The 22,880-nt window shown below is 40.9% G+C and overlaps 2 protein-coding genes across 3 annotated transcripts in view; one reads left to right on the top strand and one right to left on the bottom strand.

Moving 5' to 3' along the window:
- The first annotated feature begins 6 nt into the window (after window positions 1–6).
- Window positions 7–12,879, top strand: mRpL24 (mitochondrial ribosomal protein L24). Of its 2 annotated transcripts, XM_075680763.1 has the most exons (6): window positions 7–413; window positions 713–808; window positions 942–1,042; window positions 2,959–3,095; window positions 4,591–4,735; window positions 12,777–12,879. In XM_075680763.1, exons 1-5 carry the CDS (start codon window positions 141–143, stop codon window positions 4,725–4,727), a joined length of 744 nt encoding a protein of 247 aa, XP_075536878.1. In that variant the 5' UTR covers window positions 7–140; the 3' UTR covers window positions 4,728–4,735; window positions 12,777–12,879. The 2 variants fall into 2 exon arrangements, with proteins under 2 accessions (XP_075536878.1, XP_075536877.1); XM_075680762.1 differs by lacking the exon at window positions 12,777–12,879 and having other exon boundaries at window positions 4,591–4,782.
- Window positions 6,446–22,880, bottom strand: part of LOC142571990 (katanin p60 ATPase-containing subunit A-like 2) — a 33,847-nt gene continuing 17,412 nt past the window's right edge. The window contains exon 16 of the mRNA XM_075680761.1: window positions 6,446–21,584. Coding sequence (XP_075536876.1) covers window positions 21,439–21,584 — 146 coding nt within the window. The 3' untranslated portion in view covers window positions 6,446–21,438. The remainder of the gene's footprint in view (window positions 21,585–22,880) is intronic.

The raw sequence follows: 22,880 nt of genomic DNA, 5'->3' as shown, positions 1-22,880 counted from the left end.
TATGGTGTATCAGCAACACTGGTACACGCATGGTCGGCTTTGCGTTGCGTCCCCCGCAAGTATGCGCACTCCGTGCCGTACATGAGGCGCCTATATTATAATTTATTTTTCTGAAGGTTCGCGATTAATAACATATAGAAATGCGGCTAACGTCTTTCCTACTGAAGGCGTCTAAGCTGCCCAAGGACTATGCAAATTTCCCCGAGTCGTACGTGAAGCGAGTGATGGCACAGGTAGAGTGGCGCACACCTAAGGGACCTCAGTACCGTCCCGCTGTGATTCAGCGCAAGAAATACTACTTTGGCTTGGCGCGTCCCTGGCAGTCGGACTTCTGGAAGGACAACATGCCTGGAGTTCCCAGCAAACACGTCTTTGTCGAGCCTATCGTGTGGACAGTGTTCCGAGGCGATCGTGTACGCACTGGCAATTGAATTTCCTGTCGTTGTAGTTGTCGCTTGTCGAGGAGCGAATGTGGTTTCAGTAATTCATTAATTCAGTAAAGCGGTAAAGCATCATGTACAACAACCTTTCTCATATATATGTGGCCAGTGATTGTGTCCTTTTTTGTAGGGCGCTCACAACTTACAGCATTTAATTGAATTATGTTGCTCGGACAGCGAGCTCGGAAAAGATCTGCTCGTAATGTGAGGTTTTAGTTTAGCGGTATGCTTTTTATTGGGCTTCCTTGCGAATTCTCCTTTCTCTTGTGCAGGTCGAAGTCCTTGTTGGAAAGGACAAGGGAAAACAAGGAATTGTGAACTACATTGTCAAGGAACGTAACTGGGTTTGTGTAGAAGGACTGAACTGCGTAAGTACTTGTTACACAAGCTGGCAAACACACATGCCATTCGCACTTTCCCGTCGTTCTTCTTGGTTGTAGTGAGGAAGCATAACTTCCGGAATGACATTACAATTCATTCCATTTCTTGCGTTTCCTTCAGGAATACCGTAATGCTGGTTCTGGTGAAAATATGCAAATCATGAAGACTGAGATGCCTCTGCTTGTCACAACCCAAGTTGCTTTGGTGGACCCAACAGATAAGTATGTAGTTGCTTAGGTCGAGGCACTGTATAAGTGCAACAGAGCTTATCAGAAGAGTTTGCGCCTATTTAGGACAGTTTGTCACCATGCAGCGTTAAAGTGTAACACATGTTGTTGACATTAGTGTGTTGCCTATAGCTTGTGGAGCACTTGACTTTCAACAAATTCAGGCTTATTCAGTGACAGCTGGACTGTGTAAATTTCGTTGACAGAAGGTATGCTGTATACACATTTCAAGTGATTTCATTGATTTCATGCTGGCAGACCACTAGCACAGTGAAAAAGCTTGCACATAATCCAGTCCTCTTAATACTTGTTTGTTCCCAGCAGCAAAGTGGAAGCTGTGAATTTGTTCACTAACGTGGTTTCCGTAATGTCACGAGGGTTGCAATGTGGGCTTATTGGTAATGCATCTTCAAGGGAAGTACGGTAGTGCTGTGTGTGTCTCTATGTGTCTTCTTTTGTCCCGTCTTTTAATCGCGCTACCGTACTCCCCTTGAAGATCCATAATGTCACACGGAAACCACATTAGGTAGTGTATTTGGAGAGTATATTGTAGTAATCAACATTGAGTATCTGCTGCCCTTTCATAAGTGGTTGTCATCAGTTTTAAATGTGCTGGTGTGCTTGGCTTCATTTATGTAAAATGAATGAAATATAGCAAAATCACACCTAACTAATGTACTCCTCTGAGCAAAAGTAAGCGAGCCAGGAATTCTGCGATAAAGCTGATTTTTTTCTTCGCCTTTGAATGTAGCTTGAAATTGAAGACAGCAGTGTAAATTAGGCATCACCAACTCTCCAGTGCAATCGTTATTTGTTTGTGTGTCTGGATTGCAAAGAAACTCTGTTTTTTCAGTGAGCCTGTGGTTTGTATACTTTCGTTCAAAGGTATATACAACCCTCAAGCTTCTTTCAAGAAAAGCTTGAGAAGGAGTTAAGGACCGTGCAACAAATTACGGAGCGAAAAACAGGCATAATGTTAAGAAACAGTGGTGTGAATGAGAGGGCAAGTGGCTTTAGCCATTATTATAGTGGACATTAAAAGCAATAAGCCATGATGTAGCACCACCAACACTTGAATTATGCGATAGCGTATATAGATTGTGATGATTGTGAAGTCTCGACAGCCATGCACGCATGCATCACAGATTGCCTTTCAAACTCTCATTTATCAAAGTGAAATTTCTGTACCTTGTATCTCTTACAAACTTGCAATTTTGTGCACACTTAGACATGCTTACATATGCTCAACACACCTCGAGTTTTTTTTGTAGATACCTCTAAAGTGGTTGAAGTCCACCTATAATGCTATAAAAAAATGTGTGACTGATGGTGGTGGGACCTAATCTCGGTCTTTCAGCATGGCAGCTTAAGGCTGCAACTATTAGGCCATGATCACATGCATTCTTTTCTTATGCCAAAGTCACTCCTCAAAATGTCTGGCATGTGCATCACATGCCAGTTTCTCGCATTGCTCTCTCCTGGCAGTCAGCACTTTGAGATGCCGTGTTAGACTGACTGCACTGCATTCAGGATCAACCCATATTTTCTGTTAGATGCCTTCGGTGTGAGTGAAGTTTGCCTATAATGCTATCACATTAAAATGCAACTGGGCAGGCCGTTTACTGCTTAGGGTGGATAACCACTTGTCTATTAGTTACAGAATACGTACCAAGAGAAGGAAGCACAGTCGGGGACGATAGAGAATTTGGTGGTGTGACGTAGTTAGGAAATTTGCAAGCATAAAATGGGGTCAGCTGGTGCAAGACAGTGGTAATTCAAGATTACTGGGAGAGGCCTTCGTCCTACAGTGGACGTAAATAGGTTGATGATGATGATGATGAGCCTCTGCCAAGTTCTCATGAAACTGAAAAAAAAGAAGTGTTTTTGTCTTTCTGTTTTTTCCATTTCAGCAAGCCAACAAAGGTAGAATGGCGTTACACCGAAGACGGTGAGAAGGTCAGGGTATCGGTGCGTTCTGGCCGGATCCTACCCATCCCACTGATGGCTGAAGAAACATACGATTATAAGCTCAAGGGTGCTTACGCTGGTAAGCAGATTTCAAAGTGCTCCCCAACTATGCAGAATGCTACAAAGGGACCCATTTCAGTGTCTTCGAAAAGCAGACTGTCCTTGTCCAGTCGTTAAACCCGGGACTGCTATCGTTCTGAAGCCATTTCTTTTCTGTCTGAATTAACTAGCAGATAGTAGCGCAATGCCAAATTAATCAACATAATTGACATATTGTTGCGCTGGTAGGCTGTAATGGTGATTTTAAGCAACTTTTGCCAACCACACGGTTGTAGCAAACAGCTCCAAAAGAACCGTTGCTCCCACAACTAGAATGACGCACAAATTTAGTCATAACAAGTGAACAAACAAAGACACCAAGGGCCACACAGAGGAAATTTTTTGTATTTGATAATTGAAATAAAGAAATTATAAGTTAATAGAACTGAAAGTGGATGAAAAAACAACTTGCCGCAGGTGGGGAACAATTCCACGTCTTCGCATTATGTGTATGATGCTCTACCAATTGAGCTACCACGGTGCTGTCTTCCGATCCACTTTCTGAGGTATTTATGTGTTACTACTAGAACTAACCCTGGGAGTGTTAGCCAACACCACCACTCACAAACCTTGGCGGCGGATGTGGAACATCCTTTCTACCACAGGCGTCACGAGTACGTGATCTTTTTTAGGGTGAAGGCAACTGGTCAATAAACCACATGTTCTACCTGAAGGCATCAAGGTTGATGGATTCGAGACCCACGTTATGTAATGAACGAGAAGAAAAGGGGTTAACAGATGGGCCTGATTTTAATCGTGTCATAAGACGCCAACAAACAACATCAAGGACAACACAGGGAAAATCACTTGTACTTACTAATTGAAGTAAAGAAATGATAAATTAACAGAACTGAAAGTGGATGAAAAAGCAGCTTGCCGGAGGTGGGGAATGATCCCATGTCTTTGCATGATGTTCCATTAATTTGTAATTTCTTTATTTCAATTACTAAGTACTAGTAGTTTCCCCTGTGTTGTCCTTGGTGCCCTTGTTTGTTGGTTTTATATGATATAATTAATAAAAGTCGGGCCCCTCAGTTAATCCCTTTTCTTCTCATTCAACACAAATTTAGTGCCACCTTGGGTTAGTATACTTCGTTGTCATTCGCAGGTTGTTAGGCGTAGAGGTTTAGTGACACTTGCTGTAGGACGTACTTGATCAAAGTGTCACTGAATTTGCTTGGCTGACCAGGGTATTGGTGTTCAAGGATACCTGTATAACTGTGCTAATAGTGGATGGCATTCTAATAATCCATAGGGCATGTGAAGGGTTATGAATTGATACTGTGAGCTGTTAGCACATTTCTGTATGTGCATACCCATCCCTTACCCACATTGCCAAATGCAGCTTTGAAAGGCAGTGGCACCACTATATCTAACCTGCCCAGTGTGCCCCCACTGGCTACACCCCTGATTAGCTTCACTGTGATTGAAGTCCTTTCAAACCAGTGATGCCAGTGAATTTTTTCTGTTTTCAGAGCAACCCAAAGACACCAGAGCAAAGGAGCTTGAAAAGATTACTTTTGTTCCAAAGCTGATGACGTTTGAACAAGAGATAATGGAGGAACTTGGCATCAAGGAGGACAGAGTACCTGCTAAAACTTATTGGTATTAGGCAGTATTGTAAGTTGAATTTGTTTACAGTGAGAATAAAGTTACATTTTACCATTGTTGTGGTCAGTCTTGAGTTGCAGCAGTTTTTCAATATAGAGGTATTTTGCATACTCACTCTTACATACCCTGCCACAACTGTGTCAATTTTTTATGCCACGTCGCTATCCTTGTAACTTTAATTTCTTTTTACCATGTGCCTGTGACTTTTCCCATTTCTTATTCAGTTTCATTGTTTTAAGGTCCCCCTATAGGCTGCCTGTCTTTCTTTACTCTTGCCTGTCTTGTTTGAATAGTATACAAGGTCTGTGCCAAAAGTTCATGCAGCGAGTCAGCAAAAGTGTGGAAGAGGGTGTGTGCCGGCACTGCTCCCTTGCTCACATCACTCAAAAGAACCCAGCTTGTGGCTACTAGTATGAGCTGGACTGCTGTATAACTAGGCAGAATATTATATGTACACTTTTCGTGCAACCCATTTTTATCCTTTGTCAAAATGGATAGCTGAACAGACGATATCACATTTCTTGTGAAATTCAGCAAGAAGGGTGCTGAAATTTATAAAGTGTTTGCAAAAGGCCTATGGGAACTGTTGAAATGGGAATTTGTTGGGAATTCTATGGGAATTTGTTGAAACAGGGGTGCTGGATTCTGCACCATGATAATGCCTGTGCACACTAGGCATTGATAGTGCAAGAGTTTTAGGCATTGATAGTGCAAGAGTTTTTGGCACACAATTTCATCACTGCTGGAGCATGCTCCCTATTTCCCAGATTTAGCCCACTGTGATATTTTCCCCAAAATAAAAGCAGGTGCTCTGGGGGCATCATTTTGGCGATGTAACAATTCAAAAGGAGCATCATCACTGTTGAAGCGCTTAATGGATGACTTCCAAGGGAGCTTCGAGCAATTGAAGAAAATGTGGAAATGGTATGTTGTGTATAATTGGAGTATTTTGAAAGTTAACACATCAATGTACCTGAAGTTCATGAAATGAATCTTTTTTTAGTCATTCTGCAAGAACATTTGGGACAGACCTCATTCTGTGATGTTTGCTTTCTTGCTGGTGAACTTTTTAATAAATATTTCACTGTCTTAAACATTTCCTGGCATAGCCTGCTACCTTGACTGCCTTTGGATATAGGTGTTCTAAATGGGATTGGTAGCCGTGCCATTGTCTAACACAGTGGCTTTATTTCTTTTTTTCTTTACATATCAGCGCAACTTGCATCAAATCTTTTATTGCCATGAATAGGCCAGATCTTTCTATATAGAGCACTTTTTTTTAGAATTAACAAACATTTTTAATTGCATAAGGCAGATAGCCCAATTGTAGTTGTTGAGCTAAGCTGAATTATTTAAATAGGCTGACATTACTTGCATGAGAAATCAAAAGATCTAATTGAATAATTAAGGAAATCTTAGTAATTAACATTATAACAGACAATTTTCAAAAGACTTGTATAGCAAAAAGGAGACTACTACTGCAGTGGCTACAGGTGCAAAATGTTTATTGGCTGTACACTGGTGTGGTTTGTACATCAAATACACATGTTGACGACAATGCCATGAAAGGTCCACCCAAGGCCATAAAAGTGTGCGACAACACAAGTAAACACAAACACTTGTGCTTCTGCTCAACTGGAAGAGGTCCTTTTGCGAGTGCTGCATTACAAAATTGTTGCGTAATATTTCTTGAACACTGCATCCGAAACAATTTAACACTGTGACACTTCTTTTTTTTTTTTTGCATTGCAATTGTGCAGTGATATGAGGAATGGAATCATCACACACAAAAAACTGCTGTGCAAAATGAATTGGAGCCAGACGTAGACGGGGCATGTTACGATGTAGAATGCACTGAGGTGGTACTTCACCTCTTCGCAGAGGAAAACTCTGCTTATACCTTGCCCATTCAAACACATTTCAATTGCAAAAGTGGGTCCTGTGCTACTGCTAAATTGTTCTGACAGATTTGTTGCATTTCAAGAAGGAAGTCAAATTCTAGTGACTGGTTGAGGCAGATCCTTTATTTAGACCATCAAATATCTTGTAAAATATGTAAAGCAAGTTAGAATAAAGAAAACATTGAAGCACCATGTTTATACTGTAGCACTGCAGTTGAAACGAATATCTGCAGTTCTGCAAACTGCTACTTGTAGTGTAATTAAAGCAGACATACTTTTATATGTCACTGCCAGTCATACAAACTAGGAACATGTTATACAGGGTGTTTCACGTAACTTGAACCTAGGATTTAAAAAGAAGTGGTTAACGGCAGCTGAACGAAACCAATGGCATATTGCTTGTTGTCATGTGGAGCTCCTTAGAGTATATATTATTTTCATCTTAATTAATTAAGATGAATTACACAAAATTTTTAATATTCACTTTAGGGCCAAGTGCGTTGCGTTGTAGAGCAAGTTCAGGAACGACCGATCCAAATTTTTGTAACACCGTACTTGCTAGGTTGTGAATTTTTTGTGGCATTTAAAGAAAGCCCGCAAAATATAAAATAAAACCACATGAATGCGCTTGTGTACTATCGTATTGCAACACTCTCAACTGTGCGCCGAGCCTATTTATTTATTTATTTATTTACCCTCAGGGCCGTTGGGGCGTTACAGAGGGGGTGGGTACATGGTCGAACAAGAACAGAATCTTAAGTTGCGGATGAAATCAAGAAAAAGCACTATCGCTTATCGGGGACCACGGCGGTTCCTTTTCGTGTGCAACCGCCAAAGATGCTAATGCACTGTGAAGCTGATGCCTAGAGCTGTGCCTGCTCACTTCACCATGGTCCCCCCACACGATTCTTTCGCATGAACCGCTATTGAGAGCGCAGCAATACGATAGCACATGAGTGCAGTCATGTGGTTTTATTTCATATTTCACGGGCTTTCTTTAAATGCTGAAAAAAATCACTACGCAGCACTTACGTTGCCACAAAAAATTGGATCGGTCGTTTCTGAACCTCTTTTACAATGCAACAAAATGCACTAGGCCCTAAAGTGAATATCAAAAATTTTGCACAATTCATCTTAGTTAAATAATTAAGCGGAATATGAAAAATACTCTAAGGAGCGCCACATGACGGCATACCATATGCCGTTGGTTCCGTTCAGTTGCGGTTAACCACTTTTTTTATGTACTTGGTTCAAGTTACATGAAACACCCTATATATCCTGTGCAGGATAATTTATTTTCGACCCTCTTTAACATTAAGTTCAGTACTTGTCTGTTGAAAAATTATGAAATTGTAAAAATGATCCATGAATACTTTGTTTAGCGCAAAACGACAGGCACAGGAAAGACGACAGGACAAGGCGCTACCAGAACACAGGATCAGGAGATGACACAGACACACAAATATCAGGGCCCACAGTAGAAGAAAGATAGTTCATCACAATGCGTTGGCGGGCTAGTTGGTGCGAATCCATATTTGATATTTGATATGATATTTGTGTGTCTGTGTCATCTCCTGATCCTGCTGTTCTGGTAGCGCCTTGTCCTGTCGTCTTTCCTGTGCCTGTCATTTTGCGCTAAACAAAGTATTCATGGATTCGCACCAACCTGATATTTGTGTGTCTGTGTCATTTCTTGATCCTGCTGTTCTGGTAGCACCTTGTCCTGTCGTCTTTCCTGTGCCTGTCGTTTTGCGCTAAACAATGTATTCATGGATTCGCACCAACTAGCCCGCCAACGCATTGTGTAAAAATGATGCTTCAATTGTTTTGCAGTTTAAGTATTCTTGCAAAATATTTGTTGGAAATTATAGGATGTATGTAGTAAGCCTACTGTAAACAGTCACTAGAATGTGACTTTTTGAAATGTTATAAATTTATTACACATTTTTTTATTAAAGGCCTAGATTCAGTGCTGCAGCTTTCTAAGCAGAGATCCCGTGTTCATGCACAACTTCAGCACCAAGGTGCTTGTGCGCGAAGCACAAGTGATCTCTTAAATTTCACTGTAACATGCATCAGCACACTCAAATTTTAAATCGAGGCTCCGTTTACTTCTGGTTCAACTTGCAGGTTCTATGGGGTTTCTGTCACTAACACGAAACATTCTTTATCACAATGTGCTGGGTTTCACAGCATCATGGAGGATGTGCTACATCAATATGGCAGACTATCGTACAACAGCACATAATTAAACGCTCGCTCAATCCACACAAATGTCAGCTTAAGCAAAGCTGGCAGCTATATGCACCACTGCAACCATGGGCAGCACAGAAATGAGTAGTAATGGAAACCAAAATGAGTACAGTACTCTCTTCTCAGTGTCGTGTATATGTACCATCTTTTTGTGTGTACAGGCTGCCCTTACATGACCTGCAGAGTCTATTAAGGCCTAAAAAGAAAGAAAAAAAAAGAGAGAGAGAGATCTATGCAATATAACTGCACACATCATTAATTTTTCTGGAAAAGCAACCTGGCATTTTTCTTGGCACAATCATGGTTCCAGAAACAATAATGTGCATCTCTCTCTGTAGAAGCACAGTGTAGCTTCACAGCAATGCGTTTTTGCTGTGAAGCTACACTTGAAAGCCAAGCATATTATTAGTAGTACTCTCACTTTCTGCTAAATTTCTCGAATATTTCGAGCAGCTTATAGCCGCAAGAAACACAATATGTCCCCTTGCGTAGGCTTGCCCATATGTGCTTGTCCTTATTTATGAAGCTGCACCACGTGGCACGTATGCACTGCAGTAGTCACAATTTGACCCTCTGAACACAATGATCGTGATGAGCCAATGCAAATTACACATAATAACTAAAGTGGTGTCGGAGTACAAAGGGAGCCAAAACTGTTGTTTCATATGTCAAAAAAAAAAAAAATGGCAAGGTAGAACAACTAAATGTACAGAGGCTACACAGTTGGCTGCAAATAGTGCTGGCAAACTTTTCGAATGGAATTAGTCTGCAACTGTAATAAACAAAGGCAAAGTTACTGTATAAGATGAATAAGAAAAAAAGGACACATTATGAGGTTTTTATTACAAGACATGAGGGCTCCTCAAGATAAATGTAAAAGCATAGATGGCTGTCCTACAAAGAATAAAATGAAATAAAATTCAGGGAATTTTTGCACCAGAACCACAATCTCATTATAAGGCATGCTGCAGATGGAGACTTTGGATTAATTTCAACCACCTGGGATCCTCTAACATTAAGTTACATGGCGCTCTTGCATTTTGCCACCCATGAAGTGCAGCTTCCGTTGCCGGTATCGAGCTTGCGACCTCAAGTTCAACAGTGCAGCACCATAGCAACTAGGTTACTGCAGCAGGTGGGAAATGGGACACCCAGTCACCTCAGTTATAACTAAATGCTATGATTCATGGACACATAATGAGCCAAAATGTATGCACCGTAGCCTGAACAGTTGGAAACTAGACATTAGTCAGATCATCAATACTACCAACACTGCACAGCATAACGGGTCACATGTTGGCGTGATTGAGTGCAATGGATATTAGATACTGCAGGCACTACAAGAACTGAAGCCGCGGCAGCAGACAACAGCAGCGGGTATAAACACAGGATTTAACAGCAAGAAAATATCTCACGGTGTAAAAGATTCACAGGACGTTTACATGAGTGGATTTACACGATATCGGGGTGTGAGAGTCACTTTATTTTCCTGTAGTTTACTTCATGCCTTTGTATGCACATCGCTTACTGTCCACCACAGAGCTTTACACCAAGGTTACCAGAGGAAAACTTGATGCAGGTGTCTGCATTTTCCATCACTGGTGATTAAGTCAATATAGAAATGACTGACAGCACATAGCATTGCCTGATCTTCGTCCTTGTGGCTTCAAATACCCTTGCGGCTTTGTATAATAACATCTTTGAACCTTGTTTGCCTTTTCAAGAGCATTACAACCCAATGATTAATCTTGGCTTCTAATAGTAATTGTTCAGCTCTTTGCAGAACATTAATGAGAAAGAAATATTTAGGACATCAAAAACAACTTCACCCATAGTGGCTGTCGTGGTCCATCCAGCTGTCATCCTAATTTAGCATACACTGTTGTGATTTATTTATGCACTGAATATTATAAAATGAACTGGTTGTGAACATATCTGTAACTGTTCTGAATAAATGCCTTGACTGCAATGTGATTTCTCCACAAAGCCAAGCTAAATCATAGAGAAATATGGTTACTAAATATTATTCCCTCAATCGTTGAACAACTGCAGTGGCCGGTTTACTCCTAGTGATCTTGCCATGAGGGTCTTATCTGTCTTACAACAGGAGAATCTAAGAGAACAGGGCAATGAGACCATATAAACTGCGTATCATCACAATGACTGCAAATGGCAAGTCCTTCCTGTTTTTAAAAGAAAATATTGTCCTGCTGTGCTGCAAGCTAACACAAGAGTAAAAATTTGCACTACGACTGCTACCTTTGATGTGATAAAATTAACATCCTATAATGAAGTCACAAAAAACAAACAGTGTTAAAGGAGCCCTGAAACACCTTTTTTTGAAATTGAGCAACACACTGGAATGAATGTGATGCCGTTTGAGAAATATGTTCCAAATGGAATTCTTTAAAGGAATCTAACATGAAAGGAGATACAATTAGTACAATGTTTTACTTTTCCCATTTCTTACAGCTGGGGTGGCACTGATGACAATGCCCTGTTTATTGATCCTTTCCTTCCCCTCTTTTAATGCTGTGGTGCTCTTACGGTAACCCTTTGAAGCTGGCGTCTGACAAAGACATCCAAGCACAATAATGGAGTAGTGACAGGACAGGCGGGATGCACTAATTAACAACCACTGCTTCTCCATTTTCTAGAAAATCTGAGAAGGGTTGCGTGCGTGTGCCTAATTGCTGGCATCCTTGGGCCATCATGCTTCTTATAATGTCATCACTGGTGTTGCTCACAGATAGGAACATTTCCTGCATTCAGGAAATGTCTCAGTGTGTCGTTAATAGGCCGAATAAGTCAAAACCTTGCCTTTGTAACGGTAGGTTAATGCTGGCAAGTTGGACGTGACATAGAAGATGCAACACAACCTGCAATTACAGGTGTTTCTTTTTCATCTTTGTACTGTATCTGTAGTTACTTGAGAATTGACAATTTTTAGATGCTCTATAACATTTCAAGGACAAATTGTGTGCAAGCTGTAAAGAATATTTTCACTACAGTACCTTCCTACACAGTGTAGCATGAATGACTTGTTAAACAGTTATAAAAGTGCAACAACTTTGCCTGTCTAAAACAATATTTCCATAAATATTTGAAAAAAAAAACTGAATTTTGGGAGAAAGGAAAAACATAAGAGAGCTGCCTGGTTTGAAGGCTTTCATCTGAAGCTTTTCTTCTCAGAAACAAGCTAGCAAAGCTCTGGTGGAAAAAAAGAAAAAGTTGTTTCTTCGCAACAATTAAATCTATGAATAATCTTGCGACACCCTGGTAGAGCATCACAAGTGCAACAACAAAGCTGATGGCATTGTCACACAGATTCAGGCGATGTGGTATTGATTTAATATACACCACATATCACTCACTGGTTGGGGACGGGATGGACATGAAGATGCACGGATTTCTATCACGTGGTCTACCATTTTTTACTGTGACCGCCTCTAATGTGGTAACACTCAAACGTGAGTTCATCTATCAAATATTACACTGCAAAACATGGCGTTCAAGCCGGACAACAGCAACCAAACCATTCAAGGCTATGTTCCTCCCTCAGCTAACAACCACCTCAGCATCAAGCTCTTGCAGTGGTATTATCATTACATTCCCACCTACTTGTCTGTATCTAGTTGCCTTGAAGAGACCTGTGCTCTATAAGAACAGGGAAGACAAATGTTTCTTGAAAGCATGCTTTTTTGTGTCTTTCACAGTCCTGCACACTTAATGATTGTTATGACACAAGAGCATTCAGCATAGTTGAACGAGCAACATGAGCACCATCTTGGTTTGAAGCAACAGAGAGGGAGAGAAAAAAGTTTGTTCTCTTGTTGAGCTGTGAACCCTGAAGAGTATATAAAATTTTAAAGCGTTTTCATTTTTTGTCCTTTCAGGTGGCCAACATGAAACGGACAAGACGGCTCGATCCAGCTGTAATTCAACAGCATTCTTTGGTGGCAGTATTTCTCCAGTCTAAATAAGAACGCTTTGGCTTGACTTGAAATCTTGCTGATTTACCTTGTACAGATGAACACAAGAACAGATATATTCAGAAAGCATTTGAAAGCATAAAGCTTGTGAACTATGTGCACCAATTTTGATTTGGAAGCCATATTCTCTTCAGGCACCATTCAATTACATTGGCCAAAAGATCTATTTTATTCTATATCTTCCATCTTCATAATTACTAAAAACAGAAAGCAGCAAAATGGATTGAACCTTCTGAATTTTTCTGCAAGTTTCACTGCATGCCTGAGCTCTGGTTATTTCACATGCAGCATCAAAATCTATTATATTGTACCTTGTGTATGATGCAGGCTTCCTTTAATATTGGTGCATTATACATGCGATAATTTTTAATTAGCTACTGTTATATATGTAGGTTTACATAGGCTTCTTGCTAAGCATGTATTTAAAGAATTTTTTTTCTTTGGGTACTTGGAAAACACAAAACCATTTCAGAATTCATTAGAGAGATTAAGGTTTTGTGCAGTCAGTTAAGGGATGCAAACCGTCGGGTGTGCAAAATAATACAAAAAAGGTATACAAAAGAACGCAAGCAGGGCATGTGGCTTTGGGTATGCAAAGATGGTTGGATGCACAGTTTCCGCAACGTTCTATTAGAGATAGGCAGCATAAACTGCAGTCACCAACCATGTAAAAAAAATGCACAGATGACATTTTGGACCCTATTAGGAAGCTTTATATTGGGGGCATCTATCATTGTGGCCCCAAAGAGCTTTGCGCATGCAAGAACAAAGAGTTTTAAACTAGGGTTTAGCTTTTGCTCTTTGTGTTGTGCGCTTGCAGCACTTCGACGAGCGAAAACGGAAGCTTCAACGAAAGGTAATCAGAAGCACAGCAGCAAAATAATTGCTCTTTCTATACATGTTTCATTGATGACAAGTCTGTACAGTGCTTATAATAAATTGTGTCATGTTAAGCTCTGAATTCAATCTCTGCCAACCTAGCAACGAGATGTACTTGTGTTAGGCGTGGCAGCCTTCAAGTTCGGCTACTGATTTAAGAAATAACAATGATTTCTCACTCAACCCTTGTTTTTTACATGGAATGAGTGAAAGTGAAAGCCTAAGACATTGTTCATTGCTTTTGATGGCTGCAGGTTAACGAGGACTGGGGTCGAATCTGGTACAAGGTGAGAGCCATCACTTTAGTGGATGCCACCATGTTTGTTGATGGCAAACCTTTGCATCGAGTTTGGATCGGAGTGCTATTTTCATGAATTAGCATCGCCAACCTAAACGCTAAACTCTGTTTGCATCTCTTGCATGCATAGTGGCCCTGACGTTACTTTTGCGGGGCTGCAAAACCTTTGGGGACCTTATTCTAATACTCTCACTACTATCAAAAACAGCTGCATGACCATATATGCTTGCACCACTAAGCATCCCTCCCATCCACAGATCTACCTCCTGTATTTTTTGAGTGCCATCTTCTGTACATAACCTAATTTTGTAGCACAGGTCTAATCAGAAGTGCCTTAATATGTACCCAACAGAATTTAAATGTGACTACTTTCAGTAGAAAACAAGGGGAAGTCGGGAAATGTAAATTCAAGACGATGAGCAAAACGAGAACAAGGTGAAAGTATGAGTCAACGTTTTAACAAGTGGACTGCCATCCACCTTGAAGAAGACAAGTTCACTTGTCGAAATGTTGGCTCTCGCTTTCACCTTGTTCTCGTTTTGCTCACTACTTTCAGTAGCTTATTTTTTTCTTCTTTGAGGCATCTTCAAGACACGTACGTTGTTGAAGCAGTGCCCGAAAGAGGCACTGCTTACCCAGACCTGCTTAAAACCAACACGGCACACCAGCAGGAGAATGCATGCTAGCTCCATTCAATTTCAAGTTTTCTTCATAGCCATGCTCATATAAGGTATTGTCCTTGTATTCTGCAGTACAGGAAAAAAATTGAAATGGACTGTTGAGCACATAGCTCAGCCTTGGCAAAGAAAAATAGCTTTAAAGAATACAAGCATTACAATGAGAATGCACATGATTATAGGTAAGCTGCAAGCTTTACAATTTCATGATTTGAGTTAACAGATTTGTGCTTTTGGGTGGTATGGTCATAATACTGCTTTCATGCTTCAATTGCTGTTATGAGCAGTTGAGGAAGGTGAATACACATAGCAAGCATGAAACCATATTTTTTAATTGTGTAAATATTCTTCTAATTGTAAGTGTGAGGAACTAACAGCTCTGATTCTATAAACGAGGTGTTTATGCAAGGAGCCAAGAAACAAATGCTGCAGTGGTGCATTTTTCTTTCTCTTGATCAGCTTGACATTTGCTCCGTAGAGGTGTGCATCACGTGGTAAGTGACATAAGGCTCCAGAAGATTTGATTTCCTTTTTTTTTTTTGAGGAGCTGCAGTTCCCTTGTTTCTACACGTCTAGATCTGCACATCAGTAGTGTCTTCTATGCTTTTATAGCGTAGCGTTAATGTCCTGTCATTACTGTTACTGCTCTCTTCAGGTGTTAAGTGTGAATCACAGTACAGCATGTACACATGCATGTTATGTTAAAAAGGCTCTAGAAAGCACACTAAACTGTTTCACATTATGCAGCTGGTGGGAGATTTTAAAAAAATAGGGACTAATCCATGTATTCTGAAACAATCCTTGATTCAAAGCTCTTCCACCACTTCACCAAGTTGAGCACAGCGCCACCCCTTGACCGAACAAGGCACAAAGCTTCCCAAGAATTGCTGTGGTGTGTTAGTGAAACACAGTGACCACTTCTGTTGAGGGGCGCCGCTGCCATCCACTTTATCAAGTCGAGGTAGAGTGTTGAGCGCATGAACGTCCTACAATACGGGGGTAAGTATTTCACTTGTGCTAATAACTGTTTGTTCAAACAACCTGAGAGAGTCTCTGCTGTTGGCACTTCATGCAAACAAGAAGTCATTGAAACATTTATAGACACACTGGAAATTATTACGAATGCTGAAATGTGGGTGCACATAAGTTCCAAGAGACAAGGAATTTGTAGTAAGCGCCTTCATTTTCATCACCTATGAATTTTGCACCTCATGGTGCAAACACTTCATGGTGTTTGTACACTAGCACATGCACACTACTGGAGCTAGGAAGCACTGATACACCACTGAATTGCTAATCCTTTATACCAAGCAATGGGCAGTTTCATTTCCTCCCTTTTAGGCTACGAAGCTTCCTTTAGGCTACAAAGCTTCCTGGAATGATATAGATTAGCTCAACCATTCAGTTTCCTAAAAAAAAGCTACTGGAGGGAACTCTGGCGTTGCGATTGTTAAGTTATCACGGGAACAATGGCTAGTACATGGATTTGTCTAATCTTCATGCTTGTGGCAGTAATTCTTCCATTCTTTCTTTCTAAACTTCCAAACACTCATATTTATTCTAAGTCCATAAAAGCAATAAGCTTCTGCGCACATGTATAATCATTGTGAATAGGTGGTGTCCAAATAGGTCCTCCAGCGACAGCTCCCCCAGAGTAACGGAAACCAATTTCGAAACCTATGATTTCGCTTACTGAATGTCCCAAGAGCAATTGTAGAAGCTGGACACATGTCATGGCTGCCATACTTTGAACATCATCTATTTTTTTAAGTTTATAGTGCAACACTTTGTTGAAAACAATCAATTTGCAAACTTACAAAGCCATCTGAAGCTAAATGGAAATAAGTTTAGGCAAATCGATCCATGTACAAGCCATCAGTCCCATGCTAGCTAAACTGCCATGCTTGCAATTCCCATTGACACTAGTGTCAGGATTCCACCTAGTAATTTTTTGCAGGGAATTCTACGGGCTCAACAGCACTTCTTACAGTGTGGCCAGAGTAGGATGGCCAAAAGCTCCAACTGATAAACTGTGATACAACGCACTATAACCGTGACTTGCAGCTGAACAAAGACAGCTGCAATGCATTTAACTCTATTGGGCTAGCTGCAGCTCAATCAATAGAGACCTAGCAGCCGTGTATACAGGTCAGGTTAGACAGCTTGTCCATGTTCAAGAGTGCATGACCCATTCACCAATTCAGTGCAAGGTCACACTTTCCTCGCACAATTCAAGCGTGCAGTGATTTACAGCAACTTGCTCAAAATTCAAGCGCACCAGTGAAATGAGCAACATCGCCCTAAATTAACCAGACAAATGCACATAGGGCGAAAGAATGTCTCGCCCAGATCTTGCCATAATTGTTTTCACAATTCACTCCTTTTGCTTATAATTATTAACTTGTATGCTGCCATTATTGCCAAGATCAGCCACATGACACAACAGTTTGTACAGAAAGGACAGAATTGAGGACAAAGAATTGTTACAAAATATGGACCCTGCTCCAAACTGACCGGTGGCACTTGCCGTAAAAGATCTTGGCTGACAGGCATGATTCACCCACCACCACCTTGTACCCACTGTCTTGGGGATGTGACCTGTTCCAATGCCTGTGCTGAAAGCCACTTATGCTTGTACTTTGCTTATAAAAAACTGCTTTGTTCAGGTGGCATCTGGTGCCCTATAACACATACTCTGGCTGTAAATGTCGTATTACAGGAATAAAGAAAACAAAAATATAGTGCAGCTTTGTTTAAAAAGAAGTGCTTTGTAATCGGCTTAGTAGCTACTTGCTGAAATACATATATTTGCCACGGACACACAAAGACAGCTCTAAACTTTTTCCAAATCAACATGATTGAAGGTAACCTTGGTAATCAGCCAGTTTGAAAGAAAGCATGTTCGCACTGAGTACTGTCAATATCTGTCCCAAGCCCTTCACAAGCCAACTGTGATACTTGGTGAGTCAGCCTGTTCATGCTCTGCTGCATCTCACACAGACTGCAACATTGCTTGTTGGACAGAAAGGGCCTTTGTAAAATGAGCAGGCTGCATGCACACCTATAAGTGCTGGTGTACTCTACTACTAGTGTAATCATGCTAGTGTAATTTTAGAAAATGGCAACCAATTGAGGTAGAGTTCGCCATAAATTCTTGGCAACTTTATTGTACTGCCACTGTCAGAGTTAATCTAAAGATACTAGTGTATGGCTTGCCCAGAAACCAATGGCATGGAGTAATAACCCCTTTGAAATTGAGGGGACCACTTGTGAGCTAAGAGTTTACTTGGGTGCTTCCATAAATGACATAATGCACATTGCCAACTTGTGCCCTAATGACTCTGCTGAAACTTTGAGGGTAACAACGAAATTTCATAAAAAGCTAATGACTCTGTTAATGGTGGAATGAAAGATCAGAAATCATATTGCGTGTTTTGATGTCTCTAAACTGAACAGTGGTTTAAGAGGAGACACTATAGCATGGGGCTCTAGGTTAATTTAGAATGTCTGGAGTTCTTTAACGTGCACCTAAACCTAAAAAAACACAAGAATTCTTGCATTTCATGCCCCTCAGAATGTGGCTTCCAGCGGTGCAGGAATTGAATCCATGACCTCATGCTCAACAGCATAAAATGATAAGCATAACACTGGAACGACTGATAGAAAACATGGTAGTATTGTTTAGTGGTCAAATGTGGGTGGTTGGTATTCTAACTGAGATTAAGTGGAAGGAGTGGAGTTCAACAAGTCATGTAGTTTGTAGATCGGACAACCAGTGGTCTGTTAAAGAAAACAGAGTGGATGCCCAGGGAAGGGCATAACACTAGTCAACGAAAGCTGCAGTTTAGATGGAATGACAAGAATGGAAAATTTGCGGGCAAAGGATGGGTTCAACTGCTTCGTACGAGACAGGAATAATTGAAGATCTGTGGGAGAGGCCTTTGTGACACAGTGAACTCAATATTGGTTGATAATCATGATCAACAGCCATGACAGGCTGTGGTGCAGCAGTTGGCAAAAGGTGTACATACTTGCATGCTGCCACTTATGACTCAGCGGCCAATGCATGGTTGCGCTAGTGTCTGCATCAGCCTTGCACTTGTCTATTCAGGCTAACTCTCACAGAAGCAGCACCAGTGATGTTAACTCAGTCAAAGACAAAGATTTCTTTTACTGATCTTTCCTTTTTATCCGGCATTAGTCCTTTTTGTTCCTTCTTGTGTTTGTGTCTGTACGCCTGCCTTTCAGTAACGTGAATCTCAACCAACTTGCTCAACTTTCAGTTGTGTTAAGATTTTATGTTTCTTTAGCATCAGTGAGAAACCTTTTGCCAATTGCTAAAAGAAAAGGTAATTAAACTCATGATCTTGTATAATTCCTTCCTCTTTGTTTCTAAGTCAAATACCACATGCACATGCAACCACCCCTCTCTAATTCATGTAGTAAGAAACCCTTACAACAAGACAAGAATTATAAACATGCAATACTTGAGCGAAACAAATTTTTTTGTTATCCTATTCACATGCGACTTATGAATTTGACACTATCTTTTGTAACCGTCACAACCGCTGATGATTATAAACTTGTCACTAGAATTAGTACCAATGTAATATATTATGAGTATAGTCGTTATGTGGGAACCGACCTTGACATGTGAACCTGTCAGCTTGCTTTTTGTTGCAGTTTTTGACAATAGGAGGGCAAACTGTCAATGTCAGTGGCATTGTGTGTAGCTTTTATACTTCATACTATGAGCTACTTGACCGCCCGCTTTTTCAACATGGCTGCCTGTGTGCCACATTTATGGAAGCTTCTGGAAACTTTGTACAATTTTCATCATTTCTTGTGATGTAGAAAGAATTAATATCCGGTCAATGTAAAATATGCGAAACTGCAACTACTGAAACAAGTGTAGGGGAAAGCTCATGATGTGGCTTCTTTAGTAACTGCTTCAAGTTATTCCTGCTAAGCCCATCAGAGCTATAAATACTACCTAAAACTTCACTGCTTAAATTTAGCTACTGGCTACCCTTAGTAAAGCTGTGATGAAAGAGCTAGCTCCCTTCAGCCAAATGATGATTCATGGTGAGCCATGCTTAAATGCACTTAATAAATGCATTTCCTAAACCTAAAAGGTGCCAAGTGTCTCATTTTCTTAAATATGTACCAGAAGTAGACAAGGATCATCGTTAAAGATCAGGATGTTAAGCAGCTCACAACCCAACCACAGCAGTGACTCAATTTCTACGGTCAGCGATTGGATAATTACAGATGTACTATTGCGCTCAGTATGAGCTGCAACACATGAGCCATGGCCGCAGCTACATTCTCGAGAAAAACTGTGGAGAGGGTTTTGCCATTCCAGAAATGACAGCATACTCCTGTGCTTTACGGTGTCTGCTTTATTCGTGGGCTGATAATACATCGGCCTACAGGACAGCCTGTAAGCCCTCAGTGCCATCATCATGGTGCATGCTGCTCTAACTTTCTAATTTTTCTTTTATCCACGATGGAACGATGGCTGCTTGGCGGGCCAGTGTATTGCTCCACGAAGAAAACAAATTAACTTATGAGGTTCTACGTGCCAAAACTACTTTCTGATTATGAGGCACGCCGTAGTGGAGGACTCCAATAACTTTGACCACCTGGGGTTCTTTAACGTACACCTAAATCTAAGTACACCGGTGTTTTCGCATTTCGCCCCCATTGAAATGCGGCCGCCATGGCTGGGATTCGATCCCGCGACCTCATGCTCAGCAGCCCAACACCATGGCCACTGAGCAACCATGGCGGGTTGCTCCACGAAGAAAGCAGACAGTGTACAGCACGAGGGTATGCACATTCCTGGAATGGCAACACCCTCTCCACTTTTCTTCTCAAGATGCAACCATGGCTCACATGTTGCAGCTCATATTCAACGCAACAGTACATGAGCACGGCTCGTATCAAGGCATGACAGCATCACATTATGATGGGTTAAAGCTTCATAACGTCGAAGCTGCAGAACACGAAACTACATCACTAGTAACAGCCAAAGAGGCATGCATTGAAAGAATTCCAAGCCATCACGTATGCATGGCAGTTCTCGCCACACAGTACCCTGACTTGAACACTGTTGCATAGGCCATAAAGACTCTTATTATGGTTGTAGAAATGTCCTCTGCAGTTCACGTGCACCAAGCAAACATGCTCTTTGTTTTGTTGGAATTATGCTTTTTTTTCATGGGCTTTAACAGTGCTGCAGCCATAGTTTCCTACTAAAATTACTAGAGAGAACTCTGGCACTGCAATCATTCAGCTAACACAGGAATCGTAGGTAGTACATGGATTTGTCTAATCTCAGTGCTTGTGGCTTCAGACATTCTTGTTGCATTATTTATTATGTGTTATCTTCGCTTCCAAGCAATCATATTTTTTTGAACAAAGGAAAGGAATAAGTCTCCGTGCACATGCATAATCATTGCAAATTCTTGCACTTAGAAAATTATCTATTTGCAAAAGTCGCAAGGCGTGGAGGATGAAGTTTAGTCAAATTCATGTTCTGACCATCATTTCCATGTTGTCTAAACCACCATACATGCAGCTCTTGCAGAGACTAGTGTAATTTTTGTAGGAATCTCTATGGCTGCAATCATTAGCACTAGAGACAAAACACAGTTGCCTGCTCTGACTGTGGGCTATGCAGCCTTTGAGAAAGTTACAGGAGAACACATTACGAAAGTGACGAGCCAAACTCTTGGTGCCAAGTTTCAAACTTTTCTGCGAGTGCTTTGCCAGTGGGCTTGGTCTGCTTGATGGCATCCAAGATGTCCTCCGTTGACACTGGCTCAGGGATGATGCGGTCAGTTCCGTCTGCCTCTGCAGTTGACAATGTCGCCAACGGTGTACGAATGTAATTGAAGTACTGGAGATAAATTATATCACAAAAATAGCACATTCACTTCTTGTATCTTTATAGCCTCTTTAGTAACCTTCCGGATGACAAACATCATCATCTACTACTTGCAATGGCTTACGCTGGCTTACACTGGCTCAGGGATGATGCGGTCAGTTCCGTCTGCCTCTGCAGTTGACAATGTCGCCAACGGCGTATGCATGTAATTGAAGTACTGGAGATAAATTATATCACAAAAATAGCACATTCACTTCTTGTATCTTTATAGCCTCTTTGGTAACCTTCCGGATGACAAACATCATCATCTACTACTTGCAAACAACCTGAACACAACTTATATACTGAAATTATCAATTACTTGGAAGACCACAAAATTATTTCTGAATGCCAGCATGGCTTTCCTGAGGGCTTTTCATGCGAACCATAGTTAGAAGGCTTTTTAGAGGAGTTACATTTATTTATAGACCATGGATTCCAAGTTGATGCCGTCTTTCTAGATTTTTCAAATGCTTTTGATCATGTTTCTCTCACAGAATACTGCTGAAACTCATGAACCTTAACATACACCCAGCCGCTATTGGAAGGATTAGGGATTTCCTCTCATCTAGAATACAATACACCTTTGCTAACAACATTAGTTCTTCTACCCAAGTAAAAATTATAGGATTTTACGTGCCAAAACCACTTTCTGATTATGAGGCACGCTGTAGTGGAGGACTCCTGAAATTTCGACCGCCTGGGGTTCTTTAACGTGCCCCTAAATCTAAGTACACAGGTGTTTTCGCATTTCGCCCCCATCGAAATGCGGCCGTCGTGGCTGGGATTCGATCCCGCGACCTCGTGCTCAGCAGCCCAACACCTTAGCCACTAAGCAACCACGGCGGGTCTTCTACCCAAGTAATCTCCGGTGTTCCACAGGACAGCGTTCTTGGTCCACTACTTTTCCTAATCTATATTAATGATTTACCTAATTGTGTGTCTTCCCAAAGAACACTTTTTGCCAGTGTATATGCTTATCAGTGTATAAATTACTTGTTTACTGTTATGTTCAAACAATTGCCTCAATTGTGAGCAAGAACACTTTTATTTCTCTATCACTTTTTCAGCACTTATGTGTATTTTTGTGCCATTATTACATATTTGTTGTGTCTGATGAGCACGTATAGCTATATTTATTTTCAAGTTTGTACTTCATTTGTTTTTATTATGTTTCAGTTCAACCCATTTGTATTTTTTCGAACTCTCAATTGTTGATCAGT

This window comes from Dermacentor variabilis, chromosome 2 (genome assembly GCF_050947875.1).
Source record: "Dermacentor variabilis isolate Ectoservices chromosome 2, ASM5094787v1, whole genome shotgun sequence".
NCBI classification, from domain to species: Eukaryota; Metazoa; Arthropoda; class Arachnida; order Ixodida; family Ixodidae; genus Dermacentor; species Dermacentor variabilis.
This window is presented reverse-complemented; position numbering and strand designations above follow the sequence as displayed.

What these genes read in the sequence shown, in the direction of transcription:
- mRpL24 (XM_075680763.1), top strand. Translation starts at nt 141, where the DNA reads ATGCGGCTAACGTCTTTCCTACTGAAGGCGTCTAAGCTGCCCAAGGAC. An exon ending in CAGTGTTCCGAGGCGATCGT is followed by an intron (nt 414 to 712) that starts GTACGCACTGGC and finishes TCTCTTGTGCAG; the next exon opens with GTCGAAGTCCTTGTTGGAAA. An exon ending in GTGTAGAAGGACTGAACTGC is followed by an intron (nt 809 to 941) that starts GTAAGTACTTGT and finishes CGTTTCCTTCAG; the next exon opens with GAATACCGTAATGCTGGTTC.